This window comes from Ambystoma mexicanum, chromosome 5p (assembly GCF_040938575.1).
Source record: "Ambystoma mexicanum isolate Mex_15411 chromosome 5p, UKY_AmexF1_1, whole genome shotgun sequence".
Classification (NCBI taxonomy): domain Eukaryota; kingdom Metazoa; phylum Chordata; class Amphibia; order Caudata; family Ambystomatidae; genus Ambystoma; species Ambystoma mexicanum.
This window is the reverse complement of record NC_090930.1, coordinates 759055578-759077634: the sequence shown is the minus strand read 5'-3', so window position 1 is coordinate 759077634 and position 22057 is coordinate 759055578. Positions and strand designations below refer to the sequence as shown.

General features: G+C 42.4%; 1 protein-coding gene across 36 annotated transcripts in view; it reads left to right on the top strand.

Annotated features, from left to right (window-relative positions):
• The window catches only part of CLASP2 (cytoplasmic linker associated protein 2), a 2478243-nt gene that overhangs the window by 721920 nt on the left and 1734266 nt on the right, over window positions 1-22057 (top strand). For 28 of the 36 annotated variants that reach the window (XM_069613152.1, XM_069613157.1, XM_069613154.1 and 25 more), the window contains one exon: window positions 20206-20352. In XM_069613152.1, the coding sequence (XP_069469253.1) occupies window positions 20206-20352 (147 nt within the window). Of the gene's footprint in view, window positions 1-19508; window positions 19714-20205; window positions 20353-22057 lie in introns of those variants that run through there. The other 8 variants (XM_069613185.1, XM_069613184.1, XM_069613182.1 and 5 more) reach the window with 1 other exon arrangement.

Below are 22057 nucleotides of genomic sequence, written 5' to 3'. Positions count from 1 at the left end.
GAATATGCGAAGCTTGGTTACAACAGCGTTATTATTTACATACAGGTATTAAAGACAAGATATATACAGAATAGGTCCTATTACAGACGGAGGGTACAAGAGCAAAATATAAATGATACATACAGCTTATTTACATTAGCAATATATACAAGTGGAAGTGATAGTAGGGTGAGTGAGTGCAGAAGTACAGTAGGGTGGACGGGGTTCTAGCGCCTCACAGTGAAGCCTGGCTGCTTGTTAAATGTAGTGATCATTCGCTTTCAGCCACAGGATGGTGTTGGTCCTGAAATTTTGGTAGGGGAGGTCAGTTCTCAGTGTGGGAGGTAAGGAGTTGCATAATTTGGCTGCTTTCACCGGGAAGCTATTGCCACCGATTGTGGAACGGTTGAAGTTAGGAATAGAGAGGCAATCTTCGTAAACTGTTCTGGAGGGTGTCAGGGAGGTCTGTCCGTGGAATCTGTCGACCAAGTAGATGGGCGCAGCGTTGTTGAGGGATTTGTGCATGAGTGACAAGGTTTTTAGGAGAATTTTGTCATTGGGCAAATCTATATGGTAGGGAGCCAGTTGCTCTGTCGGCTACTCTGAGATGTGATCTCTTAGAGATGCCTAATGCCGCTCTAAGGGCATTATTTTGTAAGGTTTGGATTTTTCTAATAGTGGCTTTGGTGGACCCTAGATAGAGGGCGTTGCAGTAGTCCAGGCGAGACAGGATGAGGGCTCTGGCCAAGGTCGTGCAACTAGTATCGGATAGAAATGGCTTAGCTGTGCGGATTAATTTGCATGTGTAGGCCGTGGAGGATGCTAGAGAATTAATCTGTCTGGCAAATGAGAGGTTTGCGTCTACGTAAAAGCCCAGCGTTTTTACCTCTTGTCATACTTAGATGCTGTTACCATCGATAATGAATGAGGAATAGTGGGGTCTTAGTTTTTTTAGGCTAGAAGTGGTGCCCAGGATGATGAGTTTAGTTTTATCATTCAGGCATAGTCCATGTGTGGCCATCCATGCCTGGATGATGTACTCTATTCACCAAGGCCAAATCCATTTCATAATCCTCAGAAAGCGGGAGGAGGATCTGGGTATCATCTGCATAATTAGTGTAGGTGATACCGTGATGATCCAGATCATCGAAAAGGGGCTTGGTAAAAATGTTTTACGTTGTCGAGACACAAGAACCTTGAGGCACGCCACACGTGATTGGTATAAGGTCGGCAGCTGCTGTAGGCAAAAAGACCCTCACGGTTTTACCATTTAGGAAAGATCTAATCCAGGTAATTGCTTCATCTGAAAAATGGACAGCTGTGTTAAGGTGGATGCATAGAATAGTATGGTCGACCAAGTCGAATGCCACCGAGAGGTCTAGGAGGAGGAGAAGGGCAGCTTTGCCGGTGTCTCTAAGCTCATCGACTTGGGTCTTAAGGTCGATGAGTGCTGTCTCAGTTCCGTGTTGAGGACGGAAGCCTGATTGTCTGGCTCCTGACAGGTGGTGTACTTCCAAATGTTTCTGGATTTTTACATAAGCAACCTTGTCCAGAGTTTTTAGGAGAAAAGGTACTGTCGTGATTGGTCTGTAGTTGGTCGGAGAGGATGGGTCGAGAGTGGGTTTTTTTAAGAGTGGAAGTACCCAGGATTGTTTAAGATTAGTAGGGATGATGCCAGTGGAAAAGGACGTGTTGATAAGCTTTGTGATGAATGGTGCGAGGTATCTGGCAGCATCCTTGATGAGCTGCACGAGGCAGGGATCGCCCTGACAATTAGACGGTTTCAGTGACAGAATGATTCTTTCCACTTCAAGAATGGAAACTTTAGTGAAGTTTAATCGGGTAGACTCATTAGCTGTGATACTCTGTTATTTTAGATGGGAGAGAGTCGTTTAAGGAGGCTCTTTTACTGGAGATTTTATTTTGTAAGGTGGAGATTTTGTTGGCTAGTGCGTTTTGGATCTCTGAGCACCATTTTTTATCTGTAATACATGTGTCAGGTGGTGCTATGGGGTTCTCTATTTCTTTGAGGATAGAGAATAGTTCTGTCATATTGGATTTGTCTTGGGATATGCGTGAGTCGAAGGAGGTTCGTTTTGCTACACATTTCTCTTTTATAGAGGGCTGAGAGTTTAGTGAGTTTGTTGGCTGCAGAGGGTAGTTTTTGCCAGGCGGCCTCAGTTTCTTTTTTGCTGCCTTAGGTTTTTTTAGGAAAGGTGTGAACCATTTATTGAGATGAGTTTTAGGCTTACTTGGTCTAAGTTTTAGGGGGGCAATCCGGTCCAATGAAGTGGACATGATTTTATTATATTCTTCGACCAGGGTCTCAGGGTCAGTATTGTCTGGGAGTGAGTTCAGGGTAGGGAGTAAGGTCGGGATAAGTCTCTCCGCGGTAATATTCTTTTTATTTCTGGTTAGCATGGGTGGAGCCCTTATGGCTGGTGGGGGTGGGGGTCTATTAGTAGAAAGCATGAATGACACAAGGTGGTGGTCAGTACAAGTAGTTAAGTTAGACCGTTTTTGGCGTTCTATGGTGATTTGTTTGGGCTGATTAGTTTTGATGCAAGCTGTAGATGGTCTAGAGGTGCAGTAGTTATTTTATGATTGGAGCGAGAATTTAGGTCCTTGTTATTAGTTCTAGGCTCATAGAGGCATGGTATTCTGGCCCGAAGTTTAATGTTTCTGTCCAGTGTGGGATAGGGTACCTGTTTAATTGGAGGCATAGTTGAGTAGATTATTGGCAAGATGAGGCAGAGCAGAAAGGTCACCTTGGTCTTACTGGGGAGCATAATTTACATAGGTACAAAGTAGAGGTGGAGAGATGTTGCAACTTGGTCAGGCAAGGGCAGTCTGGAAGGCTAGTTCCCCAGAGGGCAGGGCATACATAAAACAGTGGTAGGCTAGACTGTAATAAAATAGCGGGCTAGTCTGCCATAAATCAGTAGTAGGCTAGTCCGACATAGGCAAGGCATGTGTAGACACAGGTTATCTATGGCAGCGTTGGTCAGAGGGCCTAGTTGGTATAGTATGTACGCATAGTGCCAAGGCAATTAGGTTAATTGTAGCATAGGCAATGGTAATTACATGCGAGTAGGCTTGGAATGCATGGGCGTGTATAGCATTGGTCAGGTGTTAATGCGAGGACTAATGCTGCTGTTTGGATTTGCAGGTTGCTTCATGAGTAGTCAAAGGGGAATGGTCTCTCACCGAGGAGATTTAGGGGCGTTCAGTGGCAACAGGTCCAGTGATCCGTGCTCCAGTAGACTAGAATTTGCGTGAAGATGCGCACGAACCTGTCGGGTTTGTGGGGCTGCCTGTTTGCCTTGTTCTCGTAATATCCGGGAGTAGTTGTGTGGCTGGCATAGTATGCCACAGTAAGCAAAACTTTCTCCAGGGGTCAGGTAATCTGCGGGTGATGGCTGGGCCAGACAGTAGTGTAATGGGTTAGATAGGATGGTAGAGAGGGGTTCTTACTTGTCAGTGGGGGTAAGCTTGGATAGAGCGATGGCTCAGAACACACATTTCTAATGGGCTCTTGTACTTATAATGACATACAGTGTTGGTAAAAGCATCTGCATTGAAGCAAGTGCTGCATCTGGTCAGACAAACCTTTAACTCTATAATTCCCAGCCTAATGGCCAAAAGAAGGTTTGCACACGTTTAAAAAGGAGCACCAAATTTTAAAGCTGCACTAGATTTTTAAATAGAAAAGGCATTTTCAGCTTTTTTGGATATTTATTGGTGCCATGTTAAAAGACAAACTCTGAACCTAAGCAATGCAGCAGTACAAAGGTGGTCTGGAGGAAGGGGAGACAGAGAACATACTAGACAATCCAAAACAGGAATTCGAGCAACAGGAGGAGAGCAATGTGCTACGTGATAGAGCAACAAATAAAGTGAGAAGGGAAACGGGAGTGAATAATGGGACACACATACAATAGGAGTGAGGGATAGAAGCAGAGCAAAAGACATTTGTAGACAATAAAATAAAACACAGATCAACAGCAGGTGGGGAGAGATGGAAATAGAAAAGCAAGATTAGAGACGGGTAGGCCAATAACAGTGCAAGAAGAATAATCAAAAGGAGTAGCAACCACAACCGAGAAAATGAGAAAACAGATATAACCAGAGTAATGACATGAGGGAGGAAGCGGAGTTATATCAACTGGTACAGCAATATATAGGAGGGAAAAAGCAACAATAGAATGCAGAGATGGGAGATCCAGAGTGACCGAGAAACAGACCCCAAAATGTGGCATCGAAACACTTAAGGGAATAGTGTGCTCGAAAATATTATTGGCTTAAAAGATAGCCCATAATCAAAAATATATCTAAAAAATATTTTTAAACAAAGTCCCTATGTAAAGTATTGAGCAAATGAAGCTCAAACTGAAAAACGTGAAGCACTAGGAGGTGCAGAGTAAATGCACCCCTCTAGGGAATCAAAAGCCATGCGGCTGTCTTGCAGGTGTTGACAAGACTTCAGTCTTTACAGATCATGAGGATTAGGGAAATGGCAGAGAACTGCCATTCCAGGCCAGCATTCTGTCGTCGTCCTTCGCTGACTCCAGACCCTCTGAAGAGTGCTGCTGTGCCTGGGGTTTAAATACCCTTCAATTGGTAACTGGATACTAGCAGAGCTCCTCCAAACTTGTTTTTCTTGCCATACAAGGGATGTTGCAGAGGCTCCAGTGTTGCATGGTCCTGTTCCCTACTTAACATTAATGCTGTATTAGCAGGAATACTTTGTCGCTCTTGTTTAGCGTAATTTACTTTGTTATAAACATTCATACATAAACGCATCTCCCCGCCATTCTCTCAACATTAACTCCATAAAATTATATTTGATGTGGTCCAATAACTTCTACAGAAAAAAACTTTTCTAATACTATGTCGTACTGAATTTTAGTCTCCATTGGTCTGTGATTGACGGGAACAGTTGGTCAGCCACTTCGTTCTCGCTTCAAGCCTGCATGTAGTCTATATTTAGCACAGCTTGACTTTACCGTTAAGCTAACTTAAAATGTAACAGTTTTACAAATACATGTATATCCATCTACATAATTGTTTGTACTTGGATTTAAATTTTAACAATCTTTATTTAGTGACTGCCACACCTGTGTGTGATTATTTTTTCATAAAAAAAGCTTTCTCAGTGCTATATTGCTTAGAGGTCTTGCCTCATTGTAAAGCGCTTCAGGGGTGCAGGAAAGCGCTAGCCAAATGCGCTAGCACTCCTCAACAAATACAACCGCGTTTTGTTTCTGCCTGCTGTGGCTTTCACTTTGAGTCTCTTGGGCTCCCTGGGAGAGCCCAGGAGACTCGAAGTGGAAGCCGCTGTGGGCAGATACACAACACGGGTGTTTTTAAAATGCTGCAGTGTTCCTCACTACGGTGGCTTTTGCGTGGAGTCTCCTGGGCTCCCCCAACCCTGAGGGACCCCAGGAGACTCCAAGCGAAAGCCCCCGCAGTGAGAATTACAACATTGTTGTATTTGTAAATGCTGCAGTATTTACAAATGCAAGAACGTTGTTGTTCTGACTGCGGCGGCTTTCGCCGGGTTGGGGGAGCCCAGGAGACTCCATGCGAAAGCCGCCGCAGTCAGAAATACAACGTTCTTGTATTTACGATTTCCGTGGTTTTCCAACCACAGCAATAACAAATACAACAACCTTGTATTTGTAACTGTCGCACCTTTGCTTTTTGCTTTCATTTTACGTTTTCTGTGCTTCCCTGAGCTTGGGGAGCACCGAAAACATAAAATGAAAGTGAAGGCAGCCACCTCAGCTCTGCTCTGGCTGCAGTAAGCAAAAGCTGCCAGTGTTTAGGGCCGTCGGGGCAGAGCTGAGGAGGCTGAGGAGATCCAAAAAGTTATTTATGCGTGGGCAGAGGTGGCCTTGCCCTCAGATGTACTCTTTTAGAATGTAAATCTAAAAACTTACCATGTACATCGCATGTGTTTGTATGCGTGGATAAAATTGGGGGGGGTTGGGGGAGGTTGTCCGAGTGTACAAGTATGGATATGTCTGCGTGTTGTGTGTACGTTTTCTTATGTATGCATACTGCATGAATGTGTGGGTGAAAGTATGTTGTAAAGTTACTCATCGTAGTGACTAGAGTATTCATAGTCCACAGTCCCAGACCAAGCTCTGCATCGCACCTGGAGCTGGTGTACAGTGAGTAGTGGTTACAGAAAGCCGATGGAGTGGCCCATGTAGCCACCTTGCTGATGACATCCCAAGACATGGGTCTCTGAAACACGACGGCATGGCCTTGGCTCTAACCGCATGGCCATGAATCCCCTCAGGAACCGGTTTGCTCATGGCCGTATACACCTCTGCACTGGTTTGAAAAACCCAATGGCGATGCAAGACTTAGAAGCCTGAGAGCCAGGGTTGGAGACCCCTAAAGTAACAAACAATGCCTCAGAACTCTTGAAGGATTTCATCCGAGAGATACACTTGAGGAACCTCTTGAGGTCCAAGGAACGCAGGGTCCTCTGACTGCGGGTTCAGGAAGAACACCAGCAGGCATATCTCTTCATTCATATGAGACCATCTTGGCAAGAAATTTGGGTGGGCGCGCAAGATAACCTGGTTTTCTGAAACGTGGTGAAGGGCTTGCATGAAGATAACGCCTGCAGCTCACTCGACCTGCATGCAGAGGTAGAAAACAACAATAAAACAGTCTTTAGGGTCACCAAGCGGATGTCCACAGACACCATCGGCTCGAAAGGCTTGCGTTGCAAAGCCGCAAGAACCACATTGGAGGTCCCACCCCGGATGAGGCCTATGGACCGGAGGAAAAAGCCTAAACAACCCCTTAAGCGTGGGCCTTAACCACTGGGTTGGCTGCCGTAAGCACATGCTCGGGGGAATTCTTGTAAGCCCTAATGGCCGCCAAATACGTGCAGCAAATATCCACCTGGACTCTGGAACGAGCCATGTGCGCTGAAAAACTATAGTGACCAACATACTCCTAGTGATTAACATACTGAGGTGAGGTGTCGGAGGTCAGGGCCACAGAAGGAAATTCCCATGGCCGAGGGCGCCCCTGCAAGCTATAGTAAATTTAAAGGGGAAGCTCAATTCTTCACTGTGAAAAGTTCCTGTACCGTCCCCATGTTAGGGGACACCTACAAAAGGTTTGAGGAAAGGGGACGGGACGTAAGAGAGCGTATGTGCTGTACGAGTGTGTGCCTTTGATAAGTGTTTTAAGGGGTAGTGGCAGTGCTCCAGATAAGAATTAGGAGTGAGAGTATTTTACTTTCAATTTTTAGAATTCGAGAGTAAATCCAATTTCAAGAGTAAAAATGATTTTCCTCCTTTGCAAGAGTAAAACGTGTCTGACAACTATCCAATTTGTGCGTAAAATTGAAACTTTGTTGGAAAACTAAAGTAACAAAACATTTGTATTTCAAAGTGGTTCTAAATAATGTATTGCACCTGTGGAAAACATTTTACCCTACACAAGAACCTTGTAGATGCATATTATCCAACTTCATCTTCATGATACTCGGGCGCAAACTCTGTTAAGTGTTACTACAGATGCCAGCTAATTACATTGGGTGATTCATAAATCAAGTCCCTCACACTACCAGCATCACTTCTCATATTGTTGCTGCCTGGCACTACCTGCTTGACATCCACGCCATGTTTTTGCTCAATATCTCCTTCCCTTTGATACTTTGCTTCCCCTGTCTCACTTTCAGATGCTCTGTCTCTCACCCTTAAAGGAATAGTGCGCACTTAAATATTATTGCTTTAAAAGATGGCCAATAGTCTAAAACATACTTTAACCATATTTTTAATGAAAGTTCCTAGGTAAACGCTTTGAGCAAACGAGGCTCAAAGCGTTTACATGGGAGCATCCATTTTGCCATTTCGGGATTAAACTGTCCTGCAAGTCTTACAGGACCACGAGTAAATTGACTAATTTCTTACTAATATAGAGCAGCTCTCAAACCCTGTTTGTTTCTGGCTGCCTATCAAGTAGGAGCACATTACTGTCATGTAATTATGCAAGATTCTTCGAAAAAGCATTAGTCTCTTTTGTATACTGCATAGATGGATCAGGGGATATATTTGGGAGGTGGGACATAATCCACTTTGTATACACAACTTCATGAGTAAAGATTGAAAGTCTAACAAGGAGGATTACTAATTTCATTCATGGTTGCCTTCAGTTTGAGTGTTCATTAAGCTTGGTAAGCATGCGGCCTGATTTGGATCTGTGGATTGGTGTGACTTGTCTTGGCTAGTGTAATTCAACATGAACTACTGACGTGCCCTAAGTGTTCCCAGAATTGGCATGCAGAAGACTTTGCTTATTTGACAAGTAGTTGCCAGGATACCCTAAAAAGGTTTGCCTTCTTATTGTAGGCTTCAAGCACCCTTGAACCTTTTTGCTTTCTGAATCAGATCAGGCGTTCTTTCAAGGATCATTTAGATGTTTACTATGACTGGTGGTTCTGATTGGTAAGGAATACAATATAGCCTCTGATTTAGTAATAGCCTCTAAGTGATGGGGCAGATTTGTTTTGTCTGATTATCAATTCGTCTCCACTGGAATGTCCACGAACTGAAGGCTTTCTTTTGTATGTTGAGCTCTGCAATCTTTCGAATATCATAGATGTATTATTTATTTATTTTGTATTTTTAAACCGCTCACACGGCCCGGGGGCATCGCAGCGCTGTTACCGGAATCTGTCTTAGTTGCGTATTTAACGCGCTTAATACTTAGAGATTTCTAGGCGCGGACCCGGGGATCGATCCTGTTTTGCTCCGTGTCGTCTTGTTTCCAATGCAAGCATGTTGCCGTTGAGCTATCCACCCGGGACAATTACACCTTTCGATGGATAACCCTCAGATGTCATGGGGAGACAAAGGGCAGTGGATATGGCCAATGAAATGTGCACAAGATCACACAGTGAGTAATGGATATCAAACATGCACTTGGAAATCAAGAACCATGCACGTTAACCCCAGTATGTGCTAGTGAAACGTGATACAAATGTATGAAAAGGGATGTGGGGTAAGCACTTTAACTCCTTATATTTACAAAGAAATTCTGTAAGCTATTCACCCACAATTGCAGTTACAGGGACTGTCGGGGCTACACTCACATACAGGGAAAGCAATGACAGGGGTCTGTGAGCCAAACACCCCTAATAGTCAAGGTTACTTCCAAGACAATACTCAAAAGGGTGAGAAACACCACATGCAACATCAGTGAAGCGCACAAACCCTGCTGATCATACAGGGACCTAGAAAGGCTATAACAGCAAAGCGAGGATAACTTCATATATAAGACTCCTGACAATGGAAAAGTATGCGTAGTGCTTAGAGAATAGTGAGGAAAACCTAGGCATTCACACAGGATCTTGCCACTGCAGCATACCAACTGAACAATCAATAGGGAACAAAGCGGCAAGTGCAAGGGAAAGCCAGTAACAGAGTACAAGAATACGTCATGGAACAGGGCAGGGAAAACAAAATTGCAACTCTGCCTCCCCACCCAGTGTAGTAAAGCAAGAGGGTAGAAAATGGGAAATCTCTCAGTGAGGTCTGTCTAAGGGTTTAGGTTACACTGCAGAACGGGGTAAGGTCAAAGGAATGTAGAATGCAGACAATCTGGACTGCCCAGGAAAAGGAAAGCACTTGAAAGTGCTGACTGCAAAACAGGAAGACAGAAAGGGAATCGGGAAATAGTAATCACACAGTTGGAAATCCAGGAACAAGAAATCAGGAACTAGACACTAAGCCTAAGAACCAGGAACATGGGACCGATCAGAAACGGGAACACTGCTACAATGATCAACGCTGGACTGGAGCAAACTGCGGCTATTAAAGCTGGATAATGATCACATTTCTCAGATGCGATGCTTGCTTGCACCGGTCAGCCACAGGTGTTCCTAATCCTCTACTCAGCCTTGTGTTGCAAGGGTGAAAAAGAAGCAGCGGGTGAGGAATACTGGAAAGTGTAGTCTTTTGAGGAAACCAGCATACTGGCTTCCAAAATCCCAAAATATATTCGAAGTGAAATGGAAAATATGGTTTTAGAGCTCGCAAATCACTGTAGCACTGTGCTGAATGATTTGGAAGGAAAGTCCAATAGGGAACTGACTCCAAATGTTAACCCTAATTTTGGTGTGCATAGCAGAATATAATAATTTCATCTTCAAATTGAGGTATCCCATGGAAGGCCTAAAAGGTTTTTGCACTAGATATGTTTTTAGCGTTCATCCTAGAAAACATTTTAAATGCATATGTGGCAATAGGAAAAAAGGTTAATCTGCAGAATAAGCTACATATAGATACCCCTCTCCCAACTCTTCCAGATTTCCTCCCTGTCTTACAGCCTTCCTTTCAAGCACTTAAATTGGATAAAACATGTTGTTCATACATTGGTTTAACATCTCTACTGAGGACTCTTCCTACTGGCTGTTCCTGCTATTGCCAGCTGTCCTGTGGGCTCCTGCTCCTCCTTCCCCCGCCAGCCCCATCTCACCGGGCTGCTAGGACTAGTGAGGCCTCTCCTCCTGGCCGTTTGCACGTGATCCTCCCCTACTTCCTGCAATCCCGCCAACCTTATTTCTGTTATCTCGACCCCTTCCATACCTGCTTTTACGATTGGGCTTCTGAACGCCTACTCCATTTGTAATGAATTTCATATTGCATTGGACACATTCTTCCAACTCAATCACCACTTTTGCCTACCTGAAACCTGTAACGTGCCCATGTCTTACATTGCGTTTCTTAAATTTCTCGCTCTACCCCTTCAAACCTCCCTGCCCACCTGATGGGTAGAGGTGGCAGGACTGGGATTCTTACCTCTCTTTGTGTATCTCATGCCCTCCACCATCTCCTGTCTTTGTCTTCTTTGAATTGCATCATACCCCCTTGCATAAACCTTATCCTATATCATTCCAGCTTTTCTACCGCCCACCTGGGCCTCCCTCCTCATTTTTTGATGATTTTGACTTTTCACTTTTTTTTTGTTTACCCTCTCCCTTCCCTTTCTTCTCAGTAATTTCAATTTCCATCTGTTCACCACACAATCTACTGCTACTTTCATCTCTCTTCTTGAGTGTTAACACCTTGTTCAAAACCCCTCTCCACCTTCCCATAAATCTGGATCCTTTATCAACCTCATTTGTTTTCCCTCCCCATCCTCTACTGTTAGAGCTACTCCCATAAGTCTTCAGATCACCTCATATTGTCATTCCCTTTCTTGCCTACCAATGATGCTGCACCTTTTGACTTTTCTACCTACCTTTGTGATAATCCTGGATATTTTTGCCTAGCTGTCTTTCTTCCTTCTCTACTCTTCCTTTACTCTCTATTCTCCCTATTGATACTGCTCTCTCTGCCTTTAATTCTGGTGTTACCTAGTTTCTTGACTCACTACTTCTTTCCTATCATTTGCACCCCTACCATAAACCTCTAAAGCCTTGGCTCACTCCTGACTTTCACTCCTGTTGCTCACTGTTAAGAAAGTGCTGAGCGATGTTGGAAAATAATCTCATCTCTCTGCTGATCTTTCTCCTATACTACCTTCATACTTCCTACGAGTCATTGCTCATCTCCAGCAAAAACGATTTCTCTTATCTTATTCTTTCATTCATCCTTGTCCATTTCAAATGTTCATTTGCATCCTCTCACCCTCTGACCCGGCTCTGTCCTCTGTACTTTCTCCATCCGATTTTGCCAGTTACTTCACCAATACAATTACCGTGTTGCGGTCTTCTGTCTGCTGCTTCTGCCCCCTTCCTTGCTACTTAATCTACAATCTCTCATTTCACTCGTCTTAGCATGGCACAGCCTCTTTCCTCTCTCGTGCTCACCCTACTGTTTCATGCCATTGATCCTCTACCTTCTCTTCTTATTCCTGAGGTCTTTCCTCATCTTTTTTTCACCATATTTACCAGTCAATCTCTTTGATCAGCCATTTTTCCTTCAGACTTCAAATGTGCGATTATCCATATTTTCTTGAAGCCTTCTCTTGATTATTCTCTTTCTGCGAATATCTGTCCCATCTCTCTTCTTAAATCCCTCTCCAAAATCCTCAAGTGTTGCTTCCCATCTTCTCCTTTCTTTCTAAGCACCAATCTGGCTTCCGCCCACTTCACCCTACCGTGACAGCTCATTCGTTCTCTAAAGCACACTTGTCTGATCCTCACACTCTTTCATCCATTATGATCCTATTAGCTCTCTTGGCTGCTTTTGACAGTCGACCCACCCTATGCTTATTAGCAATCTACCTTCTCTAGGGCATTCAGGGACTGTTTTACAATGGTTTACCTCATATCTTTCTGATAGTTTGCCTGCCCAAGTGATGGAGAAGGAACAATCTCCCTCCTTCCTGCTTCTCCTTGGTGTTCCCCAAGGGTCTGTCCTTTGTCCCCTACTCTTTTCAATTTACTCATCCCCTCTATCCTTTAATCATTTGGCCTCCTCCCATTTGTGTGCTGAGGATTCACAAATCTCGTATTTCTCTTTTTTTTCCGACTCACTTCATTCTACCATCTTTCTGTTTATCTGCAATCCAATCATGGATGCATACCAACTTCCTGCACCTCAGCCCTTTCGAAACTGAGATTCTACCCTGCCCCCCAATCTTCAACTTTCCACTCTCTTCCCTTCCCCCACCACCCCCCAAAATGGGGTTTTCCCCTTTCTACTCTGGCTTGCAATTTGGGTATCTACTTGTAAAACCTCTCTCCCCTTTACTATGCACGTTTCTAACACTACCCACTCATGCCGCTATCATCTGTACAACATTCGCAAAGCCTGATCATGTGAAGATCCATTATTTGGATCTTTTTATCTTTTTGTTTCCAAATTAATACTATTCTTTTACTAAATACAGAACGTAGTTTTGTAACAAACCCTACATGAATTCAACAAGCTGTTTGTTTACAGTTTATAAATGAGCAATATTTGTTTTAGCCTTTGTCTGTGTTTAGCATCGTTTTTACCACTGCACAGCGAATACGGAATGACGTCATAGCGCTCTACACATAAGTAATGACCTCATTGCCCGGTTAAATAACTGGTGCCATTTTGGTACACCAGTTAGACACGCAGTATGCCGTTCGAGTAGAAGCTGAACTATCACATTCAGCTCAGTTTAGCCACAATATGGTAATAAGATTACATTTATTGTAAGAAATTTCAATCTCTGAGATTTTTTTCATCTCAGTGGACAAGGAATTTTCTGATACTTTAGTTCAGTGCTTATTTTATTGGTATATATTTTTCAGATCCATTATTTAACAACATTGTGAAATGACGAACTACGTCTTTGGTGAGTTAATACATTACTATACATTTTAACTGGATGGGAACTGTTTTCAATTGATATTGTTTAAGCGAAATATATTTCCGGACAAGAAATTGTTTATATCATTTTCAGATGTAAAGAAAGTATTGTAATCGGAATTCAAGAAGGTCGATAGACAAATTTGATTCTTCATTTGTATAATATATAATATCTGTGTTCGTAAATCCTTCCTATGAGCCAAGAACAAAGTGGTTGAGGTTATTTATCACGTATCTATTGGAAATTGAAGAAGAGGTTATCAGTCACATTTACTTTGAAGGGCATTAATCCTTTTTTCTAATGAAATATTGAAGACGTTAACCATCACTTTTGTTTTCCTGGATGATGATTTTACTAATCTGAAAATAATCCTTTTAGAACTTTAACTAGGCAAAACTGTCAACCTTGGTTGCTTTCAATTTTAGGATTTGAGGGTTAGACAGGCTCGTTCCCAGAGAATGTTTAGTTGAGGTGAACCTCATTCATCTCTGCCACTGCTGCAGCGTACTGACTTAATGTGCTCTTATAGCTTAGAAATCCATTCAGAAGCATATGAATCTGACTCATCCAATGCTGGAGAAAAAAAGTTGCTTACCTGTAACTAAAGTTCTCAAATATTGGTTATCTTTGATAAATTCACCTAAAGCCCACCCTCCTACAACTCAGAGGTTAATCACTTCTGCACACTCCCAGTGTGTTATAAGAATCTGAAGATGGCCTCTTTAGGTGGCCCCACTGGCGTGAGGGTAAAAGACCTAGAATGAGGTGCGACGGTAGGTGAAATAAATGCAGCTTTACGTTTTGTACCACTTGTTTGCTAAATGTACAGCGATTTGCCATGGAAGATAATTCTAGAAGAAGAGTTAAAGAAATAATCGATACAGTCCACCATTTTACCACAGGATGCACATTGGCTGAGAAATGTAGCTAAGAGCATAAGAAGCACTCAAGGTACATTGCAATACTAGTACAAATGTCAATCGATTAGTTTGCAAGTTGAAGATAAAGTGGTTTAAAACTATCCTTTGGGCATTTATTCAAGTTTTTTTATTTTATAGAAAACTGAACACTATTTACCATATAAATCTAAAATAAAATAAAATGTATCAATTATACAACAGTGCAGTGACAGAAAAAAGAATGGCATTAATAGTTGGGTTGTCTGAACAAACCATAAATAGATTCCAGAATTCCTCCATCTGAAGATCATTCAAGTTATCCACCATTGTACCAAATATATTATTTCTAATAAAGGCTTGCCTTGCACACTTGACATATATACATGTCTTAGAGTTTCATCAGCATCCTTAGAAAATCTACATTTTCTGTTGTGGTGTCTTAGCCCAGGTGCTTGTTCTCTCATGCAGGGCCAAGTTTATTTATTTTTCCATTTGTATAGCGCTCTAAGCCCTCGGGCATGAAGGCGCTGTAACAAGACCAGTTACTTGCAAAAAACAGAGCATGAGTGGTGTAGCGCACAAAACAGAAAAAAGCATTAGGGGAAGGATCAGAACAAGGGTTCAGAGGTTATGCAAATAGAGTTTTTAGAGTTTTTGCGAAGGCCCAGTGAGATTTTACAGTTCGCAAAGTTGCCGGGAGTAAGTTCGACTGTTTGGCTGCAATGTTCGGGGAAACTTGAGCCTCCAGCTTTGGCTCGTTTAAATTTGGGCTGAGTGAGGCAATGGGCATAAATCGATCTGGTGGTTCTGGATGAGGTTAAATCTAAATAAAGTATATTACTGCATCCTTTGCCTGCATAGGAAACGTTCCAAATAAGAAAGCATACTGTTGCAAGTGAATATTTTTACATATTCGACTCCTTTTTTATTGTCAAACTTCTCCTTGTTTCCCAATCATTCTCCTTCACGATCTTGCTTAGGGAGCTTACCATCGCGATTGGGTCTTTCCTTCCCTGTATCCGATAAAAAGCTATAGAAGGCTAAATCATCTCGGGTTAGTGTTAACCCTTTAATATGATCATCATTAATTATGGTGTTCAAAGACCCCTGGACCTGCTGTAGCTAGTTTACTCAAGAATTGTCGATATTTGAGGGCAACAATGACTTTCCAAGAATTTAATTCTAGCGCTACATTAAGTACTGGAATGGTTTTGGAGTCAGGGGTCTGCCAATTAGTGCATAATAAAAACCACATACTCAAAAAATGGAACACAAGCTGGGCAAGAAGCAACACTGTTTATTACAGTTGGGTGACCAAGAATCAATCAGAACAGTGAATTAGCTCTGATCGAGAGGCTGACTTCTGAATGGTCTATGAACAGGTGTTTTATAACAAGAAATACAATCGTCGAAAGTCAGGAGAAACATTTGCGAGTTGGAGAATTCGTTTTGTATGTGCTTTGCAGGGATTTGATTGGTTTGCAATCTCCTCCCAGATAGTTACATTCATTTGTGAAAACGTCATTAGAGCAAACAGTTTAATAGTTTCCCAACACCTCGCCTCCCCATGTGGTACCATATTTTATTCCCAACCCACCCTGGAACATGTTATTAATGATGCAACATTTGTGCTGACAGCCAGAACTTTATTACAATGCCATTGGTCAGCACCATTGAGAAAGGGAAACAAGACACCCTGCAGCAGGTGGGAAAGGGGACATTCACACATACCTGTTAGATAATGACCTTTGCAGACTCTTTGGTAACTACTTTGAGGGCTCGCCACCTCTTCGGAGAACAGAAACATACCGTCTGATTGGTCCTTCCAGGATTGCCACTTTGTCCAGTGTTCGTTTCCCACTGCCGCCTGCTGATGGGCATCGGCGGTCATGTGACTGGCACACTGGGACAGAGCCTCCCTCCCCACTACATTGCAGGGCGGTTTGTTTGGCTGACCACCCTGCAGTTACATCACCCAGTTCCGGTTGTGTTTATTCCCATGTGATGAATAAATTAAGCATCCTACCCCATTTGCACATCCCTGTCCTGGTGGTCACATATTTTAAATTGAAAGTTGACACTTAAACAGTCGGGGACTAGAGCAATTTGAGAACCCTCTCTGGGTATTCACTCCACCATTATATCTCTAACATCTTATAGCACACAAAACGGATATGGAGCACATATGAGTACATAAGTAATTTTTCTTTAATTCAATCTATTATTCCACTACCCCTATCCCTAGACAGAAGCACAACCTTTCCCTGTCAAGGATGCTGTCCCTAGGTCATCTGTGGTGTGCCGCCTGTCTAACAGAAAAGAGGAAGCAGACTATCCACAATCCAATCTGAGATACATGGTACATAATTATAAAACACTACTACAGTTGCCCACCCTAACTAGAGACACAAATATGGTCTCGTAGCACTTTGGACATTCCAAAGAGGAGTATTTATTTTGGATAACAAAGCTTTTGTTATTGACCCACAATGAAGTATGTACAAGCAATGTGTAGTAAGGGCTAACTGTTGACTGAAATACTGTGCCAAATCACAGCTTCAATTTTTTTTTTTGAGGAATTCACTATTCCAGCCATTAGGCCGGTGTTGACTGTTAATTAGAACAAGTCGTATCCATATTTATTTGTGGATATCGGCACTGGGAAAGGTCGACCGGTTTTGATGACTCCATTTTTGGTGGTGTCTTCCGTTTAAACTGAAAGTTCCCAGATCCTGCCTGCCCCGGGGATTTCCCATTATGTGTTTTTGTGATTGTGCTATTTTTGTTGCTCCCCTCTTTTAGCTACTCCTAGAGCGGTTTTCAACCAAGTTTACATCCAACGTATCTTTATTTATATATTTATTTATATAGCGCACAAAGCTATCTTGGCGCTTATGCTTAAGAGATTGGTTGCAGTGCTTCTGGTTACAGAGAGGAAGCTCAGGAAGTGGTTACATCAAAGAGAAACGTACAGAGGTAATTACATTGCAAGCAAAGTGCAGAAAAAGTTAAAGGTGAGCATATTCATGGGGCCTAACACCATGTTGCGGGGCAGCTACGGCACAGAATTGCGGAGGTTAAGGTGAAAGGCACATTCAGGCATACAGCAAGGTGGGGGGATAGCGTCTCGCCTTGGAGCGTCCTGGTAGCAGACAGGGAGCAGGGAGGGGCCTTAGGAAATGGGCCTTTGGAGAAGGGTGCTGGCTAAAGCCTGCCGGATCCCGAGAGGCCACAAACAAATGCAGGATCCAATCAGCACAAGCCTGCTGAATTGAATGAAAACAGAAGATTCTTTGGTGCAGCAAAACCCATGTCGGCCATTGCTGAAAGCCCATGAGGCCATGCCAAAACATGAGGCCCACAAGCATTCATAGGCAGGTAACAACGTATCGGAATGGCAATGGACAATATGCACACAAGGAAATAATGCCCAGATGATAGCCTGCGTTAAGCAAAATAAACGCACACTTCGGCAAAAGGCATTTTTCTTTTTCAAAACACTTGTGGGTCACACAGCAATAGAGGATGGTGCCGCTACTATGTCGAGGAAGATGGTGCTGGAGGCAGGGATCCCCGTGGAGGGATCTCTATAGCGTCACCATTACGGGAGAAGTCCTTTATACAGTGTGCCTGTGGCTCAGATTATCTGCTATCCCCCATGTGGCCACCCCCACCATGCATCATCTTTGCTCCTGCAGTTGGCAGGTGGGCCCCCCCATATCCGACGCTCAATTAGCACCTTTAACATAGATTGATGAAAAACTAGTATTCTTTTTAACACTTTTCCCTATTGGTTAACTTTGCCGAAGTCTATTTGCTACAGGCTTCATTCAGTGCACATAATCCCGATTGTGATACGTCATATCCATGCACAGCTACACAGTTCACAAATGCAGAAGAGGTAGATTAAACTGGTCTCATATCTTCTAAACGGAAATCAAAAAAACGCCTTGAGCTCGACTGTGCAAGGCCAGAGTACTGTTTCCATGGAAACGAACGGAGCACCATGTTTAGCGAGCTTTTCTCACTTTACCGCACCATTTCCGCATTCTGATAGTTTTCTTGTGCAGCTGGCAAAAGCGAAGTGTGCTTTCAATCTAGAAGTGTCTAGTATTGCAGTAGTTTGAGGGCAAGAGCCACCCTTGACCTTTGCTGCTTCCCGTGTTGACATTTCTATAATTACGGAAATTTCAGTAAACCATTTCTCATATGATTATGCAGTAACCTATGTGAGCACAAAGTAAAGCGTTATAGATGGGTATTCATCAACTACAAGCATATATTCCACCGAGGCTTTCAGGGTGACCTATAATATCAATAAGAAACATAGTATGACTTGGACGCCGAGCTGGAATGCACACCGTAGTTTAAAGCTACACACATCTGTTATATTGTGTATGGTGCCTGTGTCCATTTCCCATCCTCTGCAGTGCCCGCCAGAATTGAAGGAGTGGGTTGGGGGAGCCATGAGAAGATTAAAATATTAAAATAATACCCGTTTGCCTTTAACCCCGCCGTTACCAAAACACGAAAAAAGTCTGCCAGAGAAAACGTAATATCTCTGTTCTTATGTTGTAGCTGGTAAGTATTTTCTTAATCATTCTCCGAGGTACCAGTAGGTGGATAACAGAATAAAACAAGTGAATTAGTTGTTCGTAGCTTCCCATCGAACCAGCCGTACACAGCATGTGTATCGCTGTTTGACAAACACAATGTTACTGTCATAAAGCAAACAGGACTGCATGCACATGTACACTTTGTCAAATAGCATGTCTGCTTTTATGTAGTGTGATTTTAATGTAAGCTTTATACAAACTAAATTGCACTCGTTGTACACTACTGTAGTGTTAAGGTACGTGAGATCATCAAAGCGGAGCTACACCCAATTTGAGAGCATTTTCAAAAAACACTTTTCTGCCGGTCCTTGCACTATATTGCTTAAGCTTCACACAGCTACCATTTATACGCTGGGGTCTGCCAGATATATATTTTGAATTGCCAGTCACCATAATGCGTTTTAATTTGCTTTGCTTTTATTTCGACATGAAGAATACTGCAAACTATACACTCATTTGCAGCATTTATTTTACATTTGTAGTTGGATTTTTTAATCGTGAAAATGCAGCATACATCATAAAGAAAAAAAGTTAGTCTAACGATTGTATTACTATGGCTAATTTGTGCATAATAATTGCGATTGCACACAGACCGCACGTAGAATTTATATTCACTCAGACTCTTTACCTTTAATCTGGCACTGGCTGCCGGGGATGATGTCACCTTGCAGCTGATTGGCTGCGACGACAACTAGTGCAGGGAAGAGAAAGGAAGATGCCGGCTCAAACCTCAGTGGTGGAGCTGTGCTCGTTTCAGTCTGCTTCGGCTAGCGTCTCCCTTGAGTGAATCTTCTGCTTCTGCGGCCATGTGAGCTTACCCGAGCATCCCCACATCAAGGAGAAGACGAGAGGTTCCAGAGTAATGAGGCGATTGATTTGCAAGCGGATCTGTGATTGTAAGTTGCAGAATATACGATGAAAAGGCAGGGCTGGGGGTGTTTGTGATAGTCGTGAATAGGGTGTGCAGCGTGGAATAACAACCACGGGGAATTGAACGTATGGAAGAAGAGCGTTTCCCCAGGGTGCATATTCAGCTATTAATAAAATTACATTTTTTCCATTATTTGCCCTCTAGCTGCCCACTGTTGGTGTTTGAACCTGTATTCAGAACTAATGTTTTTCTGTGTTCACTGTGCAGTTTGTCTTTGGTTGATATTTACTCCGTAGTGTAATGTTCATAACCAGTATTTCAATAACCTATCTTGAACCAAAGTGGCCTTTTTGCTTGTTTCCGTGGCTCGGTCCATGACAAAGGACACAATAATTACTATCGATTCCACTTGTTCTTTCTGTAAATCACAATCTGCTTACAGAGATGCTAAAAGCAGTTTTGCCCTTAACGAGCCGTTTACTAATGGGCGTGTAACTCTGTTCGTTTCCATTGTCAGATAAAAGCTTCGACGATGATGACTCTGTGGACGGCAATAGGCAGTCGACAGCTGCTTCAGCTTTCAAGGTTCCTGCCCCTAAAAAACCTGGAAACCCCGGGAATAGCTCCAGGAAACCTGGCTCGTCAACAGGATCAAAAGTTGGCGGTAATGTTTATTTTTTCTCATTATGTAGCTCCTCGGAATATTCACTAAAACGTATTGTTCTACAATGGAGGCAATTTAAAACCGGAATGTATAATTAATGTATGCAGTGCAGAATGTAAAATGTCAACGCACAGTACACTCTAAATCACTTTGTGATGTCAAGGTTTGTTTCGGCTATATGTTTGTATGTGTGTGCTTTGCATAATGTCAATTGTGATTGGTAGACCGTAATGAGTTTTAGCAAGTGTTGCCCCAGTGCTGAATCTCTTAGCATTTTCAACTGTTTCATTTAGATGCAGTATCGTCTCGGCTAAATTACCATGCTTGCCCAGGTCCCTAAAAAGCAAAACTGGTTTATATCTACTTTTTTGTCTCATACCAAGTATTTCCTTTTTTTGCGACAAAACATAATGGTGTATGTCTGGGTTCATTCAAATGTCCATTTAAACTCTAGTTGAATTGAAATCTTGTTTTGTTAGACACAAAGTAACAGGTTCCTCTCTTTGTGTCTATTTGAAGTCAAAGGGTCTCAATATCAATGATCACTCTTTCCTAACTTTTTAACAGCCACCCTAACTTGACCATTACTTATAACACAGAGTCAACCGTTAATCTTTTGAAGGCCCGAAGTGTACCAGTTTATCCTATTGAAACGCCTTAACAATGACGTCTCTGCTTTTCTATTCCACAATATTGTGACTATGGCTCGCATTATCAGAGCCACAAGGCTGAAGGCACCTTTGCCACCAAACCTGCAGATTTGCCTTGCCAGACTAATATACAAACTATGATCAACCTTACAGCAAATTCAATTTCACGCTTCCTGGCGCCTCAGCCTTGAGAACTTAATTCTTGGTGATGCACTCTCCTTAATACATGCTTACTTTGCCGCACTTCGGAAGTACATGATCTTATCTCTCCTATTGGCCTGTTTACAAAACCTGGCTGATCTCCAATTCTGGGCCATCATTCATCAGCCATACCCGAAGGTTACTCTATTAATAGAACCTTGGACTAAGGGGGCAGCATTGTCTTAATACATAAAACCTCAATTATCTTTCAATCTTTTGCCTGCACCAATATAGAGGTTTGTGACATACTAAGTGTTAATTAAAATGACCTCTACCATACTACCCATCCATATACTTTGCTCTATTGCTTTATTACAATACATCATTAAGTTAAATCAACAGTAACAATCATAAAACATTATCATGCAAATAAATATCAACAGTAATAAAATATTTAAGATAGAAATCCATTATATAAGTACTTTATTCTTTTATTGCATCGATCACTTGAGACGGTCAGGTATTTTACAGAGGCTCTTCTTGATCTTATTGCCCACATTGAAGCCAGCTAGAAAAACTATCATCGTCTGCAACTTTAACTTAAGCTTTGCTGACTCCTCAGATTTTGCTGCCCTTGATTTATGGCCATCCTCTTGGGATCTAGAATGAAATAAATCATTGGCTACTCATGCTAAAGGTCTTATTTTACATCTAATATTTTCAAGAAATCTTTGTAAAAAATATGCGTGGTAAAATAGTGGTTTGAGCACTATTGCGTTTTGTTCAATAATTCAGTACCCACAGCAGTAATAAAGCCACTGTCAAACACTCATTTTGTGACCTACCACAGGAAAATGGATTGTTCTAATGAGGCTGCTGTGCATTAGATACCTAACTCCATCAACGCCAGTGCT